Here is a 24765-nt window from a genome sequence, read left to right as displayed (position 1 = left end):
GACCTAGCCTGGTACTCTCAGCTAGGCCTTGATCTTACTAAACGAGCTAGCGTTTCTCCTTTTGAACATAAACAGTGTCACAGAGCATCAGTGTGAGACAAAGCCCCTCTGGGACCGCAATGGATCAAGATAAAAATAAGATCACTTTGTAACTGTGCCTGAACCAGACAAAACACCAATGTTGTCTAAGCCAAAAGAATGACAAACATTTCCCTATCTTGACTCATATGAGTGAAAGCTGTTTCTAATCAATTATAACTTTAGCCTATTCTAGTCTTCCCTTTGTTAGATAAGAATCATTAAGATAACCAATCATAGAATTATCATTGCCTCCTAACAGCACCCAATCTGGAGTGAAACTCCACTTCCTTGGACCCTCCCAAAATAACCTAACCAAAGTTCTAATCCTATAATAAGTAATTTCTAACACCCTCTTATTGAACTGCCCCACACGGAGTTCCCTATGGTATTTGTTCTCCATCGTTTCAAGAAAGAATAAACCCAACTTGTTCAAAGACAGATTTGTCCCTGGTAGTCTTTGACTAGAGGGCTATGGGATAAGAGAAAATAGGGACCAGGTTGTGGAATACCTATGGACCATTTTAGGGACTTTAGCTTTTACTCTGAGGGAGATAGGATGCCATTGGAGGATTTTAATTTTTTTAACTTTCAAAATTTTTAATTTTTAAAAATTTTCTAATAGTTTCCAATTCACAGAAACATCACGAGAACTATTCAAAGAACTTATACATCATACAGATACACAGATTGTTATCTGCTTGCCCATTTGTTTTATATATAATCTTACTTCCTTCTGAATCATTTCAGAGTAAGTTGCAGACATCATCATGCCCTTTTACCTCTAAATAATTCATAATCTGTTTTGTAAGATAGAGGACATTCATTTATATGTATAATGACCAAGTCAGGAAATTTAACATTGATACAATATTATGATCTAATTTATAAGCCTCATTCAAACTACACCAATTGCCCCTAAAATGTCCTTTATGTAATTTTTTGTTTTTGACCTGGTTCAGGATTGAAGCAAGGATCGTGCAGTTTTTATATATCTTTAGATTTCTTTAATGTACAGCAAATAGGCTTTCTTTGTCTTTTTCTACATTGACATCTTTGAAAATTATAGGCCTTTTATTTTGCAGAATATCTCTTAACTTGTCTTTGTTGAGTTCTCATAATTAGATGCAGTTTATGCATTTACAAAATCCTACTGAAATTTTGATTGGGATTATGTTGCAATTATAGATAAATTTGGAAAGAATTGAGTTCTTAACAATATCGAGTTTTATGATCCATAAATTTGATATATGTCTCCATTTATTTAAGGTCTCTTTTCCTATCAACATTTTATAGTTGTCATTGCAAAGGCCAAGCATTTATTTTGTTAAATTTATCCCTCGAATTTCATGTTTTGGAATGCTATTTTACAGGATTTTTTTTTTAAATTTCAGATTCCGTTTGTTTATTTCTAGCATATGGAAATGTAATTGATTTTTGTATATTGATGGTAATATAATCCTGCTAAACTTACTTGTTAGTGCAAGTACCTCTTTCTAGATTTTGTAGAATTATAGATGAACACATTAAGCACATTTATGATAGCTGCTTTAACTTCTTTGTCTCATAATTCCGTCTCCTCTATTGTATCTCTATTTCCTTCTATTGACTCATTTTTCTCCTGGTTGTAGATTACCTTTTCCTGCTTCTTCACATGCTAGTAATTTTTAATTTGATGCTCGACATTGTGAATTCTCTGTTGCTGAGTGCTGAAGTTTGATATATCCCTTTAAAAAGCATTGAACTTCATTCTGGAAGGCATTTCATTTGCTGACAGTTCTGTTAGGTTCCTTTGAGGCTTATTTTTAAGCTTTTTTTTTAAAGACAGGTTTAGGACAGAAATCAGCAAATTTTTTCTGCAATTTGTTTTTTAACTTAGGGGAAACTTTATTTAGTCTTCTTTTCAAAGCAATCTAGTTTAAAAACAAGTTGAGATTAAGAGAAGAATATATTCAGAGAGTGAATATGTTCAGCTTTGCAGGCCATGTAGTCCTGATTGCAACTACAGAACGGCCATTTTCATGTGAAAGTAACCACAGATAATATATAAATAAGTGGGCATGGCTAACTCCCAATAAAACATTATTTACTTAAACAGGTAGTAGGCCAGATTTGGTCTTGAGACTGTAGTTTGCCAATCCATGGTCTAGAGTCTACTTCCTTCTAGAGTTTCTTTGCCCCATTACTAAAGTATACTCTTTCTGGAATTCCTACTGAATGCTCTGTTTATTCATCAAGGACTCTGTACTCTGGCTGATAGAAACTCAAAGACATCTGGCCCTCTAGGAACTTTGGCAATTTTTCACCTTATTGCTCCTGGTTATTGTTTTCTTAGAAGTTCTTCTCTGTCTCTCTTTGTATATTTTACCCTAAAAATGTGAAAATTAGAATTCAGCCAAAGACTTAAGCATATTACTGGATCTCTTTCTCTACATAGCTCCCTTTCGTCCACCGCCTTGCCTTGCAAATTCTCGCTGTCTCAGACTCTGTCTCCTCAACTCAATGTAACCTTGCTTTCTGCTGGGCTGACGCTTTTGGAGCTACAGTCCAGAAAGTTCCTCCAAGCAGAAATCTGGGGTGATTATAGGATGTGCCTTTTTTCCCTTTCTCTACAGGATCACGGTCATGTACTTCCTGTTCAATATCTTAAAACCTTGTTTTATATATTTTGCCCATATTTCTAGTTGTTTATGGCTGAAGGATAATTTCGTGCTTTCTTACTCTTTCTCACTGTGTATACGCTAGGAGCAAAAGTCCTCTCATTATTTGCTCTGAGTAACTAGAGTTATCTGGTTGCCATTAACACAGATGAGGAAGGGGCTGGCCCCGTGGCTGAGTGGTTGAGTTCGCGTGCTCTGCTGCAGGTGGCCCAGTGTTTCGTTGGTTCAAATCCTGGGCACGGACATAGCACGGCTCATCAAACCAGGCTGAGGCAACGTCCCACATGCCACAACTAGAAGGACCCACAATGAAGAATATACAACTATGTACTGGGGGGGCTTTGGGGAGAAAAAGGAAAAAAAATAAAATCTTTAAAAAAAAAAAAACACAGAGAGGAAGACTGTTCAGTGGGAAAGTTTGGAGGGAAAGAATCAGAGTTTGGATTTAAGGATGTTAAGTTTCAGATATCTCTTAAGATTTGCATTGGAGGTTTTTAACTTTTATAATTTGTTCCTTTTTTTACAAAACTAAACCTCCCACAAAGAGGGTCTCTGCCTAATTTAAACTATTTTTTTCTGTAAAAATCGAAGTTACGCAATTTCACAAGAGCTTTAATAGCAAGATCACTTAAATGTACACATCCTACTCTTAGGTAGCTGATTTGTTTGCACGAAACAACAGGCATGGAAAATAATTTGGAATAGGTAAATGACATTAGTTGATAATTTCCCTTGATATTTATCAAAAGATGCTGTTGTGTGTTATTTTATAGATAGAATGCATTATAGCAGTGTAATTTTCTTTATTGATGTAAAGAGCTTTCACTTCAAAATTAATCTCGTGTAATATTATTGTATTTTTAAATTATGCAGCTATTTATGTTTTAGCAATGTGAAACTTAGTGATTATGATTATTCTAAAATATTATCTATATTGATTGGGTAATATATTAGCAACTATATTGTGTTTCAATTTAGAAACATGTCCAAATTATTTTCTTGTTTGTTTTAAAGGAATCAGATTTTAGCTTGATTTAGTCACTTTGGAGAAAAGCATCTTAAGAATCAGGTTTTCTTTTTACTCCCCAAACAAATTGAAATTAACAGTATCAACACAAATGTCAACTTACATAAAATTAAATGATCCAGTAATTTCTCAGGTTCTCAATAGTCCCATGAGAAATAATGTATCTGGTACTCAACACCACCATTTCTGTACCTGGCGGTCTTGTCTCGTGATAGATGACCTGATATCACTGCTTTTCTTTTCAAGCCAATGGATTTAAGACATAATTCTGGGGGCCAGCCCTGTGGGTGAGTGGTTAAGTTCATGCACTCTGCTTCGGTGGCCCAGGTTCACGGGTTTCAGATCCCAGGCACAGACGTACACCACTTGTCAAGTCATGCTGTGGTGATGGCTTACATACAAAAGAGAGGAAGACTGGCACAGATGTTAGCTTAGGGCTAATCTTCCTCAGCAAAAAAAATAATAATAATTCTGTAGACAACAGACCTGAGTCCAAACTGCATCTCTGCTCTTAAAAAATAAGCAAGTCATTTAATATCTCTAATCTTCAGTTTTCTCTTCTATCACTAAGAGGGTTACTATAAGTGATCTCCATTTTTGTGTGCTCAAAAGTGCTTTAATGTTATGATTCTAAGTCAAACTCTGTAATTGAAACATTAAAGGTCTCTTGTCTTATCCCCAATCTACTAAAACTGAACTGGGTACCTAAATAAAATTAGTTTCATCTCACACTGCAAGAAAGGAAAATGTTAGCAATTAACCCAGACAAGAAAATTTTGTTATAGGCAGAATGCACGGCTGAAACTTATTTTCAAAGGCTTTGCAAGTATAAAAGCCATTTAATCAGGCAATCTTGAACACACAGTCCAGGAACGGTTTAGCACACAAAATGGCTTGGAGCCTTCAGAACACCAGTCTTATCCCCATTGGTTTCTACATGGCATTCCATTCATTTCTTCCTGTTTCTTCTCTCTTAACTATCTATTTTCTAAGTTGTGAGAGTGATGCAGGACATAAAAGCCTCCGTATGAGATTTTAGCAGCAGGACTTTCTAGGTCCCAGAACATCTTCCAATAAATCCCTGAATCACCTGCTACCCCGAATCCTCACCAATCATCAACCACCAGACAATTTGCCTTAGGCCATGGAAGCTGGATCTAGAAATGAAGTAGGGAGTGGTATTATCAGCTCCTGACCTGGTAGATGGGGAAAATGGGAGGAAAGAAAATTTCTGGCACTATAGTGTCACAGAGCAAGGGTGGAGCTGATGTCCCAAGTTGGATCTCTGAACAACTTTTCCTACTGTAATATGGTTACCCATGGTGCGTATGTTGTATTGTAATATTGGAGCAAGATAATAATAATACCTTGGATGTGCATATTGAACTGCTTTATCATTTCCAAAGAACTTTATTTCCCTCATTCACTTATTTGACTAATATTTATTAATCACCTATTAAGGGCCAGGCACTGTTCTAGGCTCTGGTGATAGAAACAATAGTGTCTTTAATTAGCTTAAGTTGTCTAGGTTTCACTATTGTTTTTTCTCTTCCTAAGTAGGGAAACTAAAGCTCATCCAGTGTAGGTTTCATCCAAGTCACCTAACTGATAAGTATCAGCATCAGAGTTCAAACTCAGGTCTTCAAAAGTATTGCTCTTTATTTTAAGCTTGTGAAAAAATCTTTATGATTGACGTTGCCTTGTAGAGAAATTGCTTCTATAATTCCAAACGATTGACAAATAAATATGCATTTTGGAGGAAAGTCTATTGGGAAGTTGGATATTGCTTATATATTCATGCCCCTGCTTCTGAGGAAGTATCATAGATATGTTTGGCTTCTGATAAAAACTGGAGTGCATGGATGCTAATGGAGTATACTTCCAAATGCCCCATAATACATAAGCTCTTAGTACCCTAAAGATTTTGTTTCAGGATGAAAAATAGAAAGCCTCAGATCTAATTTATATCCTTGAACATAGCTTATAAGAAATGCTATATTTGAAGAGACTTAGGGTTCTCTCTTAGATCAATAAAGTGATACTTCATTTTTTTTCATTTGAATGATCCTTGTGAGTGATCTACAGGCCAGAACTCTAGAGGGTATTAGGAGAGAGAGAGAGGGATTCAGAATCCCAAAAATGCCATTCTTCTTTCTAGTACATTCAAGTGAATTGCCTCTCACTGCCTTTTAACCTCACTAATGAGTTAATAGTGTTCCCTCATCCTTTTTTGTTTGTTTTCTGTTTTTTAGCTTACTGCCCGCATGGCTATCAGGAATGTCAGAATGGCAAATGTTATAAACAGGAGCAAAGCTGTAATTTTGTGGATGACTGTGGAGATTACACTGATGAAAACGAATGTGGTGGCTCCTGCACATTTGAGAAAGGCTGGTGTGGCTGGCAAAACTCCCTGGCTGAAAACTTTGATTGGGTTTTGGGGGTTGGCTCGCATCAAAGCCTAAGACCTCCCAGAGACCACACACTTGGAAATGAAAATGGTAGGTTATTAGGTTGTTACAGTTGCTCTAATCATATTCACAGTGAGTATCACGTCGTCTTCCCTGACAGCAACTGGAGAGCTCCGGAGAGACCACCGTGATGCCACAGCAAGTAAATCAGACATTTAATGAGTATATTTGTCTTCTGGAACTGCCGTAACAAAGTGCCCCAGACTGAGGGGCTTAAACAGTAGGCATTTATTGTCTCTCAGTTTTGGAGGCTGGAAGTCTAAAATCAGTGGGTCGGCAGGACTGGTTCCTTTTGAGGGCTGCGTAGGAGAATCATCTATCCTGCGCCCCTCTCCTGGCTTCGGGTAGCCCCAGATATGCCTTGGCTTGTAGATGGCATTCTGCTCGTGTCTTTACATTGTCTTCCCTCTAGGCTTGTCCGTTTCTGTGTCCAAATTTCCCCCTTTTATTAGGTCATATTGGATTAGGGTCCACCTCTAGTGACCTCATCTTAACTTGATCCTTTGCAAACACCAGTTTCCAAATAAGGTCATATTTACACGGACTGGGGTTAGAACTTCAGCATCTTTGGGGGGACACAATTCAACCCATAAAAGTGAAGAATCAAAGTCTAATATTCCTTCGATAAGTGTAGATAGATAATGTGTGTTGCCATCAGGTACCTTTCCTAAATCACACACCCTTGCAATCAATAACCCTGAATTCTGCCACCTGTTTGATCATTTGCAAGTTATTTAACGTTTCAGATTCTCGATTTTCTCATCTGTCCAATGGAGATAACAAAATTTGCCCTGTATACTAAACAGGGATTGTAGAGACCAAATGAGATCATGGGTATGAAGGGCCAGCAGTTTGAAACCTGTAGGGGTGCTGTGCAGACGTAACCATAACATCACGTGTGTTAAAGGTGGTGGCATGGCTCATTTTTGCAGTAAGTAGCTGAAGTCAAGTCTCAGACTCATTGGTCAAGGAACAAAGCACGTTGGCAGAAAAAAAGGAGAGATCTTGAATTCTTGGATGCTACAGAATAGGAAAAGGGTGTCTAAATATTGAAATTCCACAGACCTATGGAAAAGCAAAGCTCTCCAAGACAGGCTGACCATGCCAGAGAAAGGAAAATCTATGTCCCATTCAAATATTCAGCTCTACAGACAGAAAGTGTTTTGGATATTTGGATGCACAAATATGAAACCCAATCTTTCCCCTCATGTTGCATGTTAAAATTCTCAATAGTTTATTTACGCACTCGACAGGTGACTGAACTTTGAAAACTCGTCATATTCTCTTATTTGCATTTCATAGGTAATCTTTGCATTGTTTTACAATAACTAGATACTTTGGGGAGTCCATTAGATGATTTCTATAATTACCTTGTTGATGGCATCAGTATCGTGACAGATTAGTTTATCTGCATACTGTGAAGTACTTTCCTGAAAACAGGGACAGTTGGAAATTTTTCTGTCAGTGCGCTAGCGCAAGGCTATTAGATTGCTTTTCTGTTTCAAATGGAAATGCCTTTGGCAGCTCAGGTCATATGAAATGTAATTAAGAACCCTAACCAATGGAAAAGCTAAAATAATTCCCTCTTTGTTCTTTCTGTCCTTTCTGAATCCCATCCTTGTTCCTAGGGCACTTCTTGTATCTGGAAGCTACTCCAGTGGGCCTCCGGGGTGAAGAAGCACACCTCAAGAGTGCTGTGTGGCAAGAATCCAGCACTGCCTGCACCTTGAGCTTCTGGTATTTCATATCTACAAAAGCCACAGGGTCCATTCAGATTCTTATTAAGGTAAGGTCTTTGCCTATGATGCCTTGGAGCTTAGTGAAGCTTCCTACAGGCAGCCCATAGCCAAAGGGAATTCATTACAACTCTGCTAACTGGGCCAGAGGGAGCCTCCTGTCATCAGCGGGAGCTGCTGCTTGTGGTTCAGATGCTCTTTGGGGTTTGGTAAGTGGAGCCTGGATCCAGCTCTGAGCTCAACATCACATCCTGTGATTGTAACAGAGTCCCAGAAACTCCTTTTATGATAACAATTAGACTAAGACATGTACATTTCTTCTTTCTATTTAGGTATTTCCTTCCCTATCCTCAGAAAAAAAAAAAAAGATTATTCGTACATCTGAAACGAGAGCGACTATCCATTTGAACTCATATATGAGCAATCATTAAGGGAACTAATATCTGACATTCTGGTTCTAAGCACACTGTGCAAGGGACTGAACTGCTCAGGAGAGTGATCAAGTTGTGATTACATTGAAATACTTATTAACTGTGACATGGTAATGCATTTTCTTAGTGAGGATTAATTGGAGGTTTCTGTCAGGGCTTTAATTTAGTTGAACAAAGTGACAATGTTCGGGGAGTAAAATAACAAAGTCTGTATTAATATTAATGAGACTTGGTTCATATACCTTTCCTCTTTGACAAGTTAAAACAGCAGCAAAAAGGAGATGAGTGTGGGCTGTGTGTGCGTGTATGTGTGCATTCATTTCAAGAATCGAGCTAGAATTCTAAGAAAGCTTACTTTAAAAACATGCTGTGGAGGCCACTGCTGTTTTATCACACAGGAGCTTGGTGAGGTGCCCTAGCACTGGCGGAGGATGCCTGACCAGAATACTAGACGGTTCCTATGTCTGGAAGAGCTAAGAGCTGCCTAGGCCATGTTTTATCTGAAACCGCGGTTAACTTTATAATTTAGGACTCTTCTATAATAATGCAGAAAAAGCCTACTTAGTAAAATACATGCAGCAAATGCCACAGTGATTTATTCTTATATTTTGTTACTGAAACCAAAGTGGGTTCTCTCCTGGTGAGTTAAATCAGACTCTCCACCAGAAGCAGTTGTCTCACCAAGTAAAGTGTATGTACAGCGAATAGGAGACCATGAGGCATCATTTCTGGAGTCACGGTGTCCCCAAAAAGGGAAGCAGGGATTTTTATTTTGAATGGGGTATGAATATTCGAAAGGGAGAGGTGGGTATTGGCTTGCTCGGGCTCAGCTGGAAAACATGTTCCACCCACACTGCAGGTGATGGTAGGAAGACCTAAGCTCCTCCTGGAGAGATCTTAGCGTAAAAATAAGGCAAAGGTCACAGGCATAGCTCTCATGGTGAGGCTTGGTCTGGCTCAGGATGGTTGGTGATTGCATCTCCTTAACATGACAAAAGGAGAAAGAACAATTTGGAAAAACAGTGAAAATATCCAAACCCACATTAGGAGTATTTCGCTAATACTTGATTGAATGTGATCCTTGATTATACGGTCAGTACCAGGTGAAGGGTTTGGTATTATTCTGTGGATTTCGCTTTTATTATTTGTTTCATTCATATTTACATTTCACCTCTCTTATAGTAACAAACTTTATATTACTATAAAATGTAAAATTAAATTATTTTGAGATGTCAGTCTTCCTACCAAGTCATGTTGAATTCCTTTGGTTCCTCCAGTTGATTCCTATGGGCATTTAGTAGCATTTTTAAAAACCTGTCATCCTACCATATATTTTTTTAAAACCCACATTTTAAGAGTATATGCCTATTCTTATTTAGTGACGTTTATTGTGAAGGAGAGAAATCTTTCATAACATATATCGATTTGATATTCATAAATTTTAGGGCAATCATTTTATTTTGGTAATTAATATGATACATATTTTTGATCATGATTACAAAGTACTTCTTAGGCTTCTCTCTGTGTGGAACCATGCTGGAGTTTACCCTGCTCATTCGTTTGAAAGGCTCCAAGCCAGATGGCAAACACAATAGGAACAGGGATTCTGTCTTCTGTTTCTTTCTTTCTTTTCTCCTCTCTTTTAAAACGGTCCCAGTTTACGCATGTGTTGCCCCTGGCTCAGTCTCGCCTGCCTGTTCTCAGGAATGCCTCCTTGTGTGTTTCCCTCATGTCCCTCTGTACTGAATCCCACACAATCCGGTAGATTCAGCCTTTCACAAAACTTTCCTTGACCACTTTTGCCCACCATGATTATTCCTTCTCTGAGTGTCCCTCCCAGCTCCAGAGCTTTTCAGAGAAGGGACTGTTGGATGAAAGGACTGCAGGAAAGGAGAGGTGCCCTCCCAGAGGCCCCTGCCAGGCTCAGGACAACGCTTGTTTGGGACTGTCCCTGTGAAGGAACGGCTGTTATGCATTACATGCATAACGTTAGACTAGTCTGGAGACTTTGTAATCTAAATCTGAAATATATACATGAAATCAGATGCAAAAGCCGTGCAACCATTGAACAATAGTTTAATGACAATGTAGTTTTAAAGGGTGGTATTGATTGTAGATCACAAACACAATAATACATACTAAGAAATACCATTCATTGAGCACCAACTGTATAGCATTTATTGAACATCAACACTTATACTATTTCCTGTAATTCCTAGCCCAACCCTCTGAGTTAAATGATGTGGGCCCCATTTTACTAAAGGTGAGGTAAGGGAGTCTCATGGAAATAACCTAACCAGCCTATGGCTACACAGCCAGTCAGTGACAGACTGGGAATTTGAATCCAGATATGTTTGCATCCAAAACTCACATATTTACTCCCTATCCCCATCCCTAAGTGTTCCTCACTGATAAAGATGAATGTCCCACTCTAATAATGAAATGAAGATTCTATTTTACTGGAATCTGTATATATTGGATGGAATCATTTTCTTTTTTAGGAAAACAAAATGAATAATAGTTCTTAGAATGGATTTGAGTGATTCTTATTTTTTTTCTTTTAATTATTTTATTGAGGTCACACTGGATTATAGCATTGTGTAAATTTCAGGTGTACATCATTGTATTTGGCTTCTATATAGACTACGTTCTGTTCACCACCAAATGTCTAGTTACCATCCGTTACCTTACATATGTGCCCCTTTATCCCTTCTGCCCTCCCTTACCCCTTTCCCCTCTGGTAATATGATTCTTAAACTATGCCGGTAATAAAGGAATGAATTCGGGGTAACCCCAACAAAACAAAGCTATTGCTTTAGGAAACATTTAGTAAAGAGCAGTACTGTTTTACATATTGTATATATTGTACTTTTCTTCTCTATTTCTTGCTTTCAGTCACATGAGAACTACTTTTCACTAAAGAGATGTAATTGAAACACATGTAATCTCTGTGTCTTAAATCAAAGTAATGGGTGAATTACGAGAAGACAGAAAAAATATCTTGAGAAATTAATGTTAATTTTTTTCTTTCCTTTGAAGTTTCCTTTATTTAGAAATGTAAACACACAATAAAATGAAGTAGCTAAACTTTTTAGGAGAATAACAACTTTTAAAAATAGAGCTAGTTCTTTTATAAGTTTGAAAAGTTTACCAAGGAGAAGGATGCTACCCCTCACTGCTTGGACCAAGCCAAAGTCATCAGTAAGTGGATGAACTCGTACTTGAACTCAGATATTATAAAAATTAGGAGTAGAATGTTGCACAATCTGTTTGGTTTCCGTCTTTCTATAGAGGAAGATTGGATGTTGATAATCTAAAATACATGGGCCGTGTCTTTTTCCAAATTTACTAATAATTCATTGTTAAAATTGTATAGTTATTCTTGATAACATTTATCATTTTGACCTACCTTTTAACCTTTTACATTCGATATTAAATTTCTTATTAAATTTAAATCTGTTGCTTTTCAGACAGTCTAAGATTTAAAACAAAAAATGAAAAAAGTGTTTAAGGATAGAATAAATGTTCTACAACATAAAAGCTAACTTGTTTTTACCAATATATTTAATCTTATTTATTTTTCCAGTCACTGGTGTTCTGATGGGGTTAATTAGTGATGAGTAATACATAGATTTTAATACACTAAAAATGATTGGGGGGAATTTTTAAATTTACTTGCTTTTGACAGTTTTCATAGGTAAAATTCTATCTAGCCTCATCAAGAAACAAAAAACCTTTTCATCTTTTCAGCTAGCCATTTGAATAAAGTGCAGGAACACCTGCTACCTGAAGAGCATGATTGTGTTTTGGAGCTAGTCCATCTGCAATAAACTGTTGATATTTTCATCAAGATGACTTCATGCTATAGGGAATTTGAGTCTGCTTGACTCAAGGCATTTAGGACGATCCATTATGCCATATTGATAGAACACATAATGTATTCAAGGCAGAAGTGGAGAAAAATAATTTATTTCAGGAGAGCCCTCCTGATTATAGCAACCTAGTTATGCTGAAAGACCGTAATTAAATTAGTTCATTGCTTTATCTTGCTTAGTGATTCAGAGAATTTTAGAGCTGGTGGGGTCCTTCAAAATATGTTTAATCTAAGCCATTCATTTCACAGATGAAGGAACTAAGATTATGAGGTTATATTTCTTGCCCCAGCTCACATAGTATTTTAAGAAAAAAGTTAGGCTATGAATCCAATTCTTCTGACTTCTAATTTAGCACTCTTATACTTGACTTCCTGGAAATTCTATCTAAAGATCATATTCAACATGGAAATACAGATTTTGTTCAATAGGCAGTGAAAAATGTCAAATCAACAAGTGAAAGGCCAGATTCCTTTGCCTTCTTAGAAGACTGGCTGTTCTGGGTCTGCTTTTACCCTCAATCTAGTGAACAATGAGGCTCAGTAGTGTGGAAGGGTCAACTGACAAAAGTGAGCATTCTCCATCCTTCCCAACCCACCACCACCCATCCCCCACACACTCTCTCACCATAGTCCTAAGCGGAGAAGATTTACAACTAATTGCTAACACTATGAGTGCCTATATTAGAGGGTGTCAGGCAGATTTTCAGATTTACGTGTATCTTGATCTCTTCAGCTTATTGAGTATCTGATGCTGTTTTCGTCACATCATTGGCATTTTATTCATTATTTCAGAGAAAATGTTGTAGAGTATATGGAGAGTGGATATGGAGAATCTGGATATAGAAAATTGATTTTTCAAACATTGTCATGTGGATTTTGGACTGTCAATCAATTAAACTAAACTTTTAGTGCCAGAACTTTGCATTTTAGGAATCGTTTCAGCATTTTAACAATTCAATCTGCACAGTTTTAACTATATTATATTATTGACCTTGACATAATTAAGGGAGAAAAGTTGATCTTTGCATTTCAAGCTATAGCCATGCAAGATATCAACACACTCAGAGTTTTATTAAATTGGTTGCAACAAGATCACAATGCTCCGATTTATTTAAAATAAATATTTCTTTTTATCATTTTGGAGAACATGGCAATATTTGTCCCAGGCATATTTTTGACTGAGATTTTTCTTTTAAACTTCTCTCGTTTTCCCCCACATCCTTTACCTCTCTCAGGTGCCTCCACTGCTATCCACTAAGAGCCCTAAGTACCCAGTGCCACTGGAATCTCTTCCATCATGAAGAAAAGATTTCTAAGATGTGTGTTAGCATCTTACAACACTAAACAATGCTGAAGCATTATTTAGATTAATTAATCCAAAGAGTTTTTCCTTTTCAAAAGAATCACGTGGTCGGCTCTAAACAATGTTAATGTCACTGTGATTGCTGCTATTTTACCTCTATTTTCACATTTCTGCTCCCACTACTGCTACCGTACCTCCCAAAAGAGGTCTTCTACTCACTGCAAAGACCAGCCACAGTCAAGACGCAAGGTGGTAGGTGACAAAGGGTCTTTTTATTACAGTTTGCTAGCAAGGGGGAAGATGACAGACTAGTGTCCTAAAGAATCATCTCAAAACTACAAAATTTTGAAGCAGATGTATAGAGCAAATGGGCTAAAGGTAAGGGGGTTCTTGGAATGTTGATCTTCTGCTGTTGTAGTCCTTGAGGCTTCAGATCATTGCTTTTTCCTGTCACTGGTAACAGATACCAGCAGAGAGCTTTTTCCCGAAGGTTGTTACATCCTGGGAAAACTGAAAGAACACAGTTATTGCCTTATTGGAATAGGGAGGTCTACGTATAAGCCTAGGCTATGAAAATAGCAGAGCATGCATATTTCTCCAAGCAGGTGTGTACTTATCTAGGCTACGTGCAAACAAAAGCATTGCTGACAAGGTGGTGGTGGGGGGCTGTCATGTGGATCAGAGTCATTTATAGTCCTAACATGGTTCCCCTCTATGAGATGGCTTCCCTTATGCTAACCTATGTTAATCCATTGGTTGTGTTTATCTTAGCTGTTTAGGCGGTGCTAACACCACTACTCCCGTGACCAGCTTCTAGTTTTTGACTGATTCCTTTTTCCCTTACAATGTGCTAAGTCTTTTACGTATATTAACTCATTTACTCTTTAAAATAAATTTTCAAAGTAGATATTTTGTCCTAATTTCATAGTCCTGGAAATTGAGACCCAGGTCACATAAATAGTAAGTGGTATAATCAGAATTAAAAGCCAATTCTAACTCCAAAATCCATGCTCCTAACCACTGCATTCAACTTCCGCTATTAGAATTTAAAACATTCTGATACCCTGGAAGCAAAGATATTATTGTCCATCACAGTTTTCCAATAGCTCTTAAATCATACAAATTAGAGATTTCCATCTCTATATATTAATAAATCCACAGGCCTATTCCACAAATGTTAGAGAGAAGAGATGACTACTCGTGTTTAGCAATTTCCGTTTTTTTGGTTTATTTTCTAACTTTTCTTGTCAACATCTAGTAAGTAATTATACTTATCTAAATCACTCTCCCTCATATTTAATATAATTCAAAAATTTCAAAATCATATTTAATAGCTACATTTTAATATTGGTGAGGAAAGTCAATTAGAAACCATATAATTTTATTTATTTATTTTTTTAGATTGGCACCCGCACTAATAAATGTTGCCAATCTTCTTTTTGTTTTTTTCTGCTTTTTCTCCCCAAATCCCCTCAGTATGTAGTTGTATATTTTAGTTGTGAGTCCTTCTAGTTGTGGCATGTGGGACGTTGCCTCAGCATGGCCTGGTGAGCTGTCCCATGTCTGCACCCAAGAACTGAACCAGCAAAACCCTGGGCCACTGAAGCAGAGCATGCGAACTTAACCACTCAGCCACAGGGCTGGCCCCATAATTTGATTTTTATAATAAAACCAGCTAGACGAAATCTCTTAATTCTATTACTTTTTACCCAAATGTGAAATCTTTAAAACTGTTACAAACATCTGTTCTTTCAGAATTTTCCTCTCTTTCTCTCTGTCTGTCTCTCTCACTCACGGCTTTTTAGTATGGTCAAACTTGGTTAATAACAATTTTTCCTTCTGTGAAACTGAGACATTCCAAAGTAAAAGGAGAATTCTTCAAGGTCGGGGGTTCTTAATCTTTTGGGGTAGATGTGCGTACATGTGCGTCACAGATCTCTTCAGTGTCTGACGAACCTCTGAATTACTTCTCAGAATATTGTTATAAATGTATAAAAAAAATACTAGAATTACAAAGGAAATAAATTAATACCAATTATTAAAATATTTTTAAAAACTCAAAATTGCAACTTAGTAAACATGTTAAATGGCAGAATCTAATGGAAGATGAAATAGCTACCATTATTTCAAAGGAGTGATAAGCATAACTGATATTTTTGAGATATTCATAGCACTGTAATGTGATATGAAAATATCTGTTATTGTTATTAGTGAGAGAGTCACAGGCACTACTAATATCTGATTTGTTGCCTATGTTCACAATTGAAGAAAATAGTCAATTTTAGTTGAAGTTAGTAAAAATAAAGATGTATTTGTCCTATGTTACAACCCTCTTGAAAACCAATCTTCTATCTATGAGGGGCCCTGAGTATTTTCAATTTTATAAGGTTATCTATTCTATATAAGGAAATCGGGGCCGGCCTGGTGGTGCAGCAGTTAAGTACGCATGTTCCACTTTGGTAGCCCGGGGTTTACCAGTTCTGATCCCGGGTGCAGACATGGCACCACTTGGCAAGCCATGCTGTGGTAGGCATCTCACATATAAAGTAGAGGAATTTAGGCACGGATGTTAGCTCAGGGCCAGTCTTCCTCAGCAAAATGAGGAGGATTGGCGGCAGATGTTAGCGCAGGGCTAACCTTCCTCAAAAAAAAAAAAAAAAAAAGAAGGAGGATATCTATCTTGTATGTTCAGTTCTTACATTTATCTGTTTATTAAGAAAAATCAATGTGCCTTATATGAGTAGAATTTTTTGCATGGAAAAGCACCTCTACTTCCCAATAAGTGAAACGTAAAAGCACTGACAATAACATTCTATCTGCACCAAGCTCAGGGCAGGCTAAGCGTAAATGGGTGAAGATGCTGCCACAGCAAAGAGCTATGTCAACCACTAGACACCAGGCCTGAGGCCAGGTAGAGTCAGCAACTTCCAAACCGGCCGCTAGTGGATTAATATATTGAGAGATTTGTCACCTGGATTCAGGAGTGTCTCTTCAAATGTCGTAAGTAATCACAGCTGTTGACTTTTTATCTCATAAAATCTGAGATAAGACAGAGAAGAAAACCAATATTGTAACTTACCTAATTTAAGACATAATTAGCGAGTAGTTGCACATGATTACCATTATTTGCCCACAGGAAATTCATACGCATGATTGTGTATAGAACCGCCCTATATAGGAATCCTGAGTGCCAGTTAATTTCCATTCAACTTTTGCTTATTTTCTGATAATATTTGCATTTTAAGTGTTTCAGACAAATTTTTCATGAGAAAACATTCCTTTCTTCTTTTCTTATTTTTTTGGGGGACGTTGCCTGAAAATTATAATACTTTTCGGCACATGATAGTAACTCTCTGTGGAACTCATAAGTTCTCATCAATTAATTTTTAACGCTTGCTCTGTTAGCTATTTATGAAGTTTGCAACACATGCCTCTACCAAAATAGATTAGAATTGCTTCTCTGTGGACTGATTGTTTTAAAGGACTCACATCCCTGACTCAGAGGCTGCTGCAAGATTGGTGACCTGTTTTTACTAATTATAGGTCACAGAGTTGGAGTAGAGAAAACTCCTCTGACTCACCCTCATATGTATTATCAAAATAAACAGTTAAAATGGCAATAATATTAACATTCTTTTGTCTGTGAGAGATGAATATATGAAACAACCTTATTTGTAATCTTTGGAGAATTTTAGTTAAAACAAATGTTTGAAATTATTTTTTAACAATGAAGAAATATTTAGGCTTAAATTTGCATTTTTGAGATTAGTACATCTCTCCACATCTTCTAAAGAAGCCAGGAATATTTTCTAATAATCTATGAACTGTGTCAACAAAGCTCCTTGGCGAATTCTGCTGATTCCACCAATGTGGATGGGATTATATGAAAGATTTAAAGAAAGAAAAGCTGGGAAGTTTGGGATATACTATGCACTAACTTAAGACTCTGTATTGCTGACTAACAATTCCTAGATATTGGAGAATAGAGCTGTATACATAGACAGTATACTTTCCTCTGCAAGAACTGAGTTGCTAGCTCAGTCCCAACTCCTTTCACACTTGCTTCCATGCATGGATTCAAAGAAAGCTTTAGTGACCTTCTGCTAGATACACTCTCTGCTGTCACTGAGCTGGTGGGTTTAGAGTGGACTTAACTGCTTGCAAAAAACAGTAGTGTGGTGCTCAATCTTCCTATCAGAAACAGAGCTCTCCTGTTAGAGCCTGAATATTCTTCGAGATTTAGTTGTCCTCTTTCTGAGAAGGTGACTTATGACTTCCTGTGCTGCATTCCTGGAACTGAACCTCTCTGGGATTTATGGGGTGGGTCCTAATTCAGTGGCATTGTGTTCTCATACCATTGAGTCTTTGTCTCATGGCCCTGGTACACTGCATGATGACTGCATATGAATATGGTTCTATTCTTGACGGAGAGACTGCATCTGTGTTGTTTACTGTCCTCTTTCTAGCGTCTAGTATAACATAGAGTAGGTATTTTAACTGAATGAGTGGAGGTGCAAACAGTACATAATTAAATGCCAACTGTATTGAACAAACCGTTTAATATTCTAGGAATTTAAAAGCTATTAAAATATTTATAGACCGAAAGTGTTTAGAAGAAATAAGAGAAATCCCAACTGGATCTTGAGAGAGAAGAAGAATTTGCATAAATAGAGGAAAGAAGGGAGGATATTTTAAATGAGAGAATTCTTAAAGATAGACATAAGATGTATTCAGTGGACCCTGAATTCTAATTATCAGTTAGTAATTAAAGATATAATATTAATGAAAATTATAAAGTAAGCATTCATTTAACTCTTTACAGTTTATATCATACATTTGTATGGCTGATTCTGTGAAGCTATTTTTGTTATTTAATGCAGTATTGCTTACTTTTATTGTTTTTATAAATTTCAGTTGTTTCTGACTTACTAACTTATCTTTAGCTTTAACTTAACTTTATAACCACCATTATTAACTTGTATTTACATTAAATAAATTGCAACATACAAATTATACATGCAAATTAGTAATTTGTGTAAACACTAGTAATAACAGTGTAATCAAATTTAAAAATAATTCAAAATTGCTTTTTGAACCACAAGAGAAAAATAATAGAAAAATTAAATTCTTAAAGATTATTTTTAGTGAACAACTTCTGCTCGATATGAGAAAACAAATTTTCACTTAGCTGCTTGATATTCATTCAGACATTTTTGGCATTATTTTCTTTTGTGCAGTTGATATGATGGGTTGGATAACTTTTGTAGAATTAAATTTAAAAATGTAAATTTTTAATTTGGTTCTCATAGCCCAAGTCATACACAAAATCACTTAGCATCAAGCATACACAGCATTGACTAGACAGTCAATGGCAACCAATAGGCACACGATGGCAGCCTCTTGTGATCTGACTTTAACATTGGGCAATCAGTGGCTCAGCCCCATGGCCTAGTGATTAAGTTTGGCACACTTCGGTTGGGCAGCCCACGTTTGCAGGTTCAGATCCTGGGCACAGATCTACACCAGTTGTCAGCCATGCTGTGGCAGAGAGCCACATATGAAGTGGAGAAAGATTGGCACAGATGTTAGCTCAGGGCTAATCTTCCTCAAGCAAAAATAAAAGAAGATTGGCAAGAGATAATAACTCAGGTCTCATCTTCCTCAACAACAACAACAAAATTGAGCAATCAATCAAGAGAAGCTTCTTTAATCAAAGCCACCTATTCTCCAACATTTTGTAGCATTCATCTTGTATACATTTTACATAATTTTCAAGCACTTCATGTCAGTGCTCTTCATGTGATATCAAAAAAACCCAACAAGATTAATAAAATATTGAAGAATAAGATTTTTCTGGGTGGTGTTGAACTTTGGAAGGCCACAAACCATTGTGATATCTAAGATTTTTGGCCCCATTAAAAATGTATGTTATAACCCTCCTACTTGCCTCTCCTACAGCTCTCATCTGTGGTGTTCAGGGAATCATTTCTCTCTTGTGAGGGACATTCTTTTTTTCTAAAGGCAAGCTTTCCAGCTTAACACCATTGCTCAACTTCGTTTTCCTCTTAAAGTATTTCTCAGCAAGCAAATATAATCACAAGTTATCCATGCACTTTTATCTTCTATGCTCTTATCCATGACTGTTAAAAATCCAAGTCTTTTTCTACATTATTCTGGCACTTGTCACTTTCTACCACCCTCTTGAAAGTGGGATACAGGTACAATTTATTTTTGTCTCCTCTGTAATGAGTGGCTCATTGTAGGCACATAAAATATTTGTTATAAAAAATAAGGCAGATTCTCAATATCTCAAGGATCCTAAACAGGGAGAAAAGTGTGTAAACATAGAATTAAGAGAATTTACAAAGTAGAAGATTTGGGGAAAAATTTTGTGTAGGACCTGAAGATGGAGTTAGCTATGTAGTCTAGACATATTCCAAATTCAATATAAAGTCCCACTGCTTTTGTGGTGCTAATTTAAAACCCTATATCGTGTTGTGGTCAATATTACTCTCTCAAGAATGGAAAAATAGAAAAATATTAAGAGTGTGACTAGGCTGAGTTATTGTTCTGTTATGAATTAGACACTCTATTTATGGATTTACTTTATGGATCAGACCGTACGTATCAAGGCTTTAATATTCAAAGTTCCACGAATGACTCACTGAAGACCTTGTTATGGGTTACAAATACTGATAAATTTTATTTTCCACTCAAGATGTGCCATTTTCTACATCCTGAAGATGATCATTGTATATTGCTTTGTCCTTTTCTATGCTAACAGGCTGGTAGGAAAAGAACATACTAGTTCTTCAGTTTTATGAGCTGAGGGATCATTATTCTGAGGTCTAGCAATTGAAGTGACATAGAGACTTGAGGTTAAAAAGAAGGGTAAAATAATATTTTCTGTGAATTCATGGATTTCTTTTCATCAGCATTCATGAGCCCTAAGGATTTGAGGGGTCATATTTTTAATGAGTTATCTTGACTCTTTTTGACTTCACTGGGGGTCATTCAGCAAATAAAATCTCAACAAAGTGAGAGGTGCGTATGGCTTCTGAATGAAGAGAGAATGGTGAGAAAATTAGTTATTTTAAAGGAGGCAGACTTACTTTTGGGGGGTTTTCATTTAAATTATTTTTGGGAAAAGCTCTAAATTATAATGTAGAGTGTTGAAATTAATGACTTTATTAGCTTCATTAGAATTAGAGCTAATTTTTCTTTATAGTCAAAAGAACATACACACATACCACAACACACATAAATTGCAAAGAAGAAAATGATACTTCAAATGGTATCAAACAAGTTAAGTTTTTGCAAAGCAATTTTGTGCCTTTTGTGGTTTTTCTTTTTTTCAAAAAAATGTCTAAACAGAAGATAAATTAAGAAAAAGAAATAATCAAAGTAGAGGAAAGTTTTTAAAATTTTCTTTCTACATTTGAGCACAAAATTTAATGGGAACATATAAATGAAATTTTTTGCAATTTGCTTTGTTTACTTAAATGTGGAGAGATTGTGAACAGTTTTATTTTTACAGATATACAGTTAGTAGTAATTTAGAATGTGTTTATGCTTTTTTTATTACTACTGTATCCACTCAGTAATAAACATCAGTGAAAAACTCATGTAATACTTTTAAACAGATATCTCCATACTTGAAAAATGTTTCTATACTTTGCAAAACAATTAAAGGCATAGTGTTGACCTGGAGCTCCAGAAAATTTATTTTCCATGTAATTTGTCTGTAGCTAAGATATAGTACCTTCTGTTTCATGTAAGAAGTTTCAGGTATATCCTGCTTTCTTGTAAATCTCCTTTTTTTTCCTCCAAATTATCTAGCCCATTATATGAGCTTTTTCTGAGTAGCTCAGACTCTATTAAATTTCTAAGACAATTTTATGCATGCAAACATAGACAGACAGTGAACTAGAGCCAAACAAATGGCAGTGCATGATTCAGAATGACTGATAGATTACCGCAGATTCATTTTGTTTTCCTAGATCTCTGGGGAAGTGGTAGCTCCATCTTATATTTTATTTGCACACACATAATATAAATTACTTAATTTTTTTAAGTAAGCACTTCATAAAAGTTCTGCTAAATTGAGTCACTTCAATGTAAATTGCTATGATCAGAATTATTACACAGGACATGATACCGGCTCAATACAAGGTTGACATAAGTGAAGCCATATTATAGAAAAGAAACCATATTGTAACTTTGAATGACCCCTGATTAACTAGGCCAGACATGCTCTGTAGATTTTTTTTTTTTAATTTTTTTTTTTTTTTAAAGATTTTATTTTTTCCTTTTTCTCCCCAAAGCCCCCGGTACATAGTTGTGTATTCTTCGTTGTGGGTTCTAGTTGTGGCATGTGGGACGCTGCCTCAGCGTGGTCCGATGAGCAGTGCCATGTCCGCGCCCAGGACTCGAACCAACGAAACACTGGGCCGCCTGCAGCGGAGCGCGCGAACTTAACCACTCGGCCACGGGGCCAGCCCCCCATGCTCTGTAGATTTTGTGGGCTCTCCCAGCTGCTTTAAGATGACAACTTTGTTCTTTTGAGTTCTCTAGGAATGCGATGACCCCAGGGCAGAGAGCCTATGCTGATAGCCATCATCAATAACAACTGAAAGATCAGGATATAGGGCCTTGCTCCATTCTCTGAAGCATATCCAGTAAAACAAAGGACTATCAGGAACTGGGACCACATGTCTGCTCCCACCCAGAGATCATGTGGAGGCCCCACCCAGAGACCTGGAGACCAGCCCTCTGTATAACTGGCCTGTAGTTTTTGTTTTGTAAGTTGTTTTTTTTTTTTACTTTAGTCAGTCATCTTCTCTCTTTCTGGCAAACTGTAATAAAAAACCCTTTGTCTCCTACCATCTTGCCTCCTCCCTGTTGGCATGTCTTGTGGCAAGCAGAGGACCCTCCGTGGGCAGTAAAAGACACAATACTCAGTCCATTTGTGCCTTCTCATGTATGGTAATCACTCTGAAAATATATAGAATTCTGTGCACAGAAAACAGAAAGCAAACTTACTAATCTTTTCCTTGTAATTTCCTACGAATATATCCATTTAAATAAAAGATCTCTATATGTATTCATGAAGATAATTAGCATTTTATTCAGTACGTATTTAATAATGGCAACAAAAAAAATCAATCCTGTGAGAGGTAAAATTTGTGAAAATAATCAGATTTGAAATGAGGCATTGGTGGTCTGTTGCATATATTCGCATTACTCTAATTTTCTTAATATTTCTGAATTTGGTAAGAATACTTGAAACATCATCCTATTTTTGATGAAGACGTTTAGATCTACTAGTGGAATGTAGAAGGAGCTATATGAACAAAATCATTACCTTTATGGAAATTCACGTTCCACAAGAAAGGCCATCCTCTCTTCCCCTTTGAATAGTCACAGTTCTGTAGTATTTTTGAGATTATTTTTATATCCACCACTAAGTTGTTTACCAGAAAGCTGCTTCTCTGCATTGCGTAGTTTTACCTGCAAGTCTCAACAATAGTTTTGGCCATTGATGAGTCTGTTCTAGTTGCTGGACTTTGAGACTGGGCTTGATGCTCTGCTACAATCACCTCGCTCTTTTCAACAAAGGAAGAAGACCATATTCCCCTTTGATTCCAACTGTAGGGGAGGAAGACATTTCCTGTACCCGCTCTGGGTTATTCTGGCTGGAGAACAAGTTAAATTCACATGAGACAGAATAACAGGAGAAAATTAAACAAAGCTTTATAACATGTATACATGGGAGAGGCTCAGGCAAACTGAGCAACTCACCAAAATGGCTGAAGCCACCACCTTAAATATCATCTTCAGCTAAAGACAAAAGAGGATGTTGGGGGGTGGGGGCAGTCAATCATGGGGGATTACCACACAAGTATAGTAAACAAGAGTCAGGTTATTATGCAGACTTGAGTCCTTGCCTTCCACATTGATGAGAGTTTCTAGAGATAAGGTCATCCCCCTTCTTCCTGGTACAGAGAGGGAGACACCTTTACAGATGGAAATTTCCTTTGCAAATGTAAATGTCTCTTAACAAAGGGTGAGTAAATTCTACTTTTCAGAGTTTCTTTCCTGTCTGCAGTTTTTAAAAGTAACCAGACCAAAATAATCCTCATGTCAAAGAGGCATATCTTGGGGTGGCCAATTCCAGTCCCCCACACATCCATTAATTCAAAACAAGTCCACCAATACAAGGCTTATGAGTGTGTCATAGAATTTACAGACGGTTTGGATCTAATTAGCATTTTAGAACATAGGAAGGGAAACAAAATTAGTTCTCAGTCTTACTCCTGTGCTTCACCTTTAACCTTTCTTCGAGGCTTTCAAGGAGTCACATGATCTATCCTTCCAATATATAGACTCCAGTTTCAGATAACACCACCCCCCAACCATGCAATTGATCTTGACTTTGGATGCATTTTCCTCCTTTTTGCCAGAGCAATTAAAAGACACCATGGCCTATATCAGTTTGTTTCCCAAAGTGTAAGACATTTAGCTGGCAGAATGTCACAGTGGGCTTCTTGATATGACAAAGGTTGCTGGACATGTAGCCAGAGAGGGAGACTTAGCCTTGAATCCCAGCTCTGCCCCTTACTACTCATGATCTTGGGCAAATCACTTAACTTCTGTCGGTCTCTGTCTCTCTCTGTCTATAAAATGATGGTCATAATATGAGCTAAAATAGTTTCATGATCAGTCAAATGCTATAGTAATGAGTGACAGTGTGCTTTGGAAACTATGAAGCATTTAACACGTTTTAGGTCATTTTTTCTATTAATTCCTAATGAAAAGTGAGCATAGGAAAGGGAGAAAAAGTAAAATTCAGAATATTTATTTTTGCTCTTTTGTTAAAAATAAATTAGGGGCCGGCCAGGTGGCACAGCAGTTAAGTTTGCACATTCTGCTTCTCTGTGGCCCGGGGTTCGCCGGTTCAGATCCCGAGTGCGGACATGGCACCGCTTGTCAAGCCATGCTGTGGCAGGCGTCTCACATATAAGTAGAGGAAGATGGGCACGGATGTTAGCTCAGGGCCAGTCTTCCTATGCAAAAAGAGGAGGACTGGCAGTAGTTGGCTCAGGGCTAATCTTTCTAAATAAATAAATAAATAAAAATTAATTAAACTGGATTAATATATGTATCATCCAAAAATGTGTGATCCATC

The 24765-nt window shown here is 36.9% G+C and overlaps 1 protein-coding gene across 1 annotated transcript in view; it reads left to right on the top strand.

Moving 5' to 3' along the window:
* MALRD1 (MAM and LDL receptor class A domain containing 1) overlaps positions 1 to 24765 on the top strand; it is a 640183-nt gene that overhangs the window by 338183 nt on the left and 277235 nt on the right. The window contains exons 27-28 of the mRNA XM_046679849.1: positions 6018 to 6263; positions 7862 to 8019. Coding sequence (XP_046535805.1) covers positions 6018 to 6263; positions 7862 to 8019 — 404 coding nt within the window. The remainder of the gene's footprint in view (positions 1 to 6017; positions 6264 to 7861; positions 8020 to 24765) is intronic.

This window comes from Equus quagga, chromosome 12 (assembly GCF_021613505.1).
Source record: "Equus quagga isolate Etosha38 chromosome 12, UCLA_HA_Equagga_1.0, whole genome shotgun sequence".
Lineage (NCBI taxonomy): Eukaryota > Metazoa > Chordata > Mammalia > Perissodactyla > Equidae > Equus > Equus quagga.
This window is presented reverse-complemented; position numbering and strand designations above follow the sequence as displayed.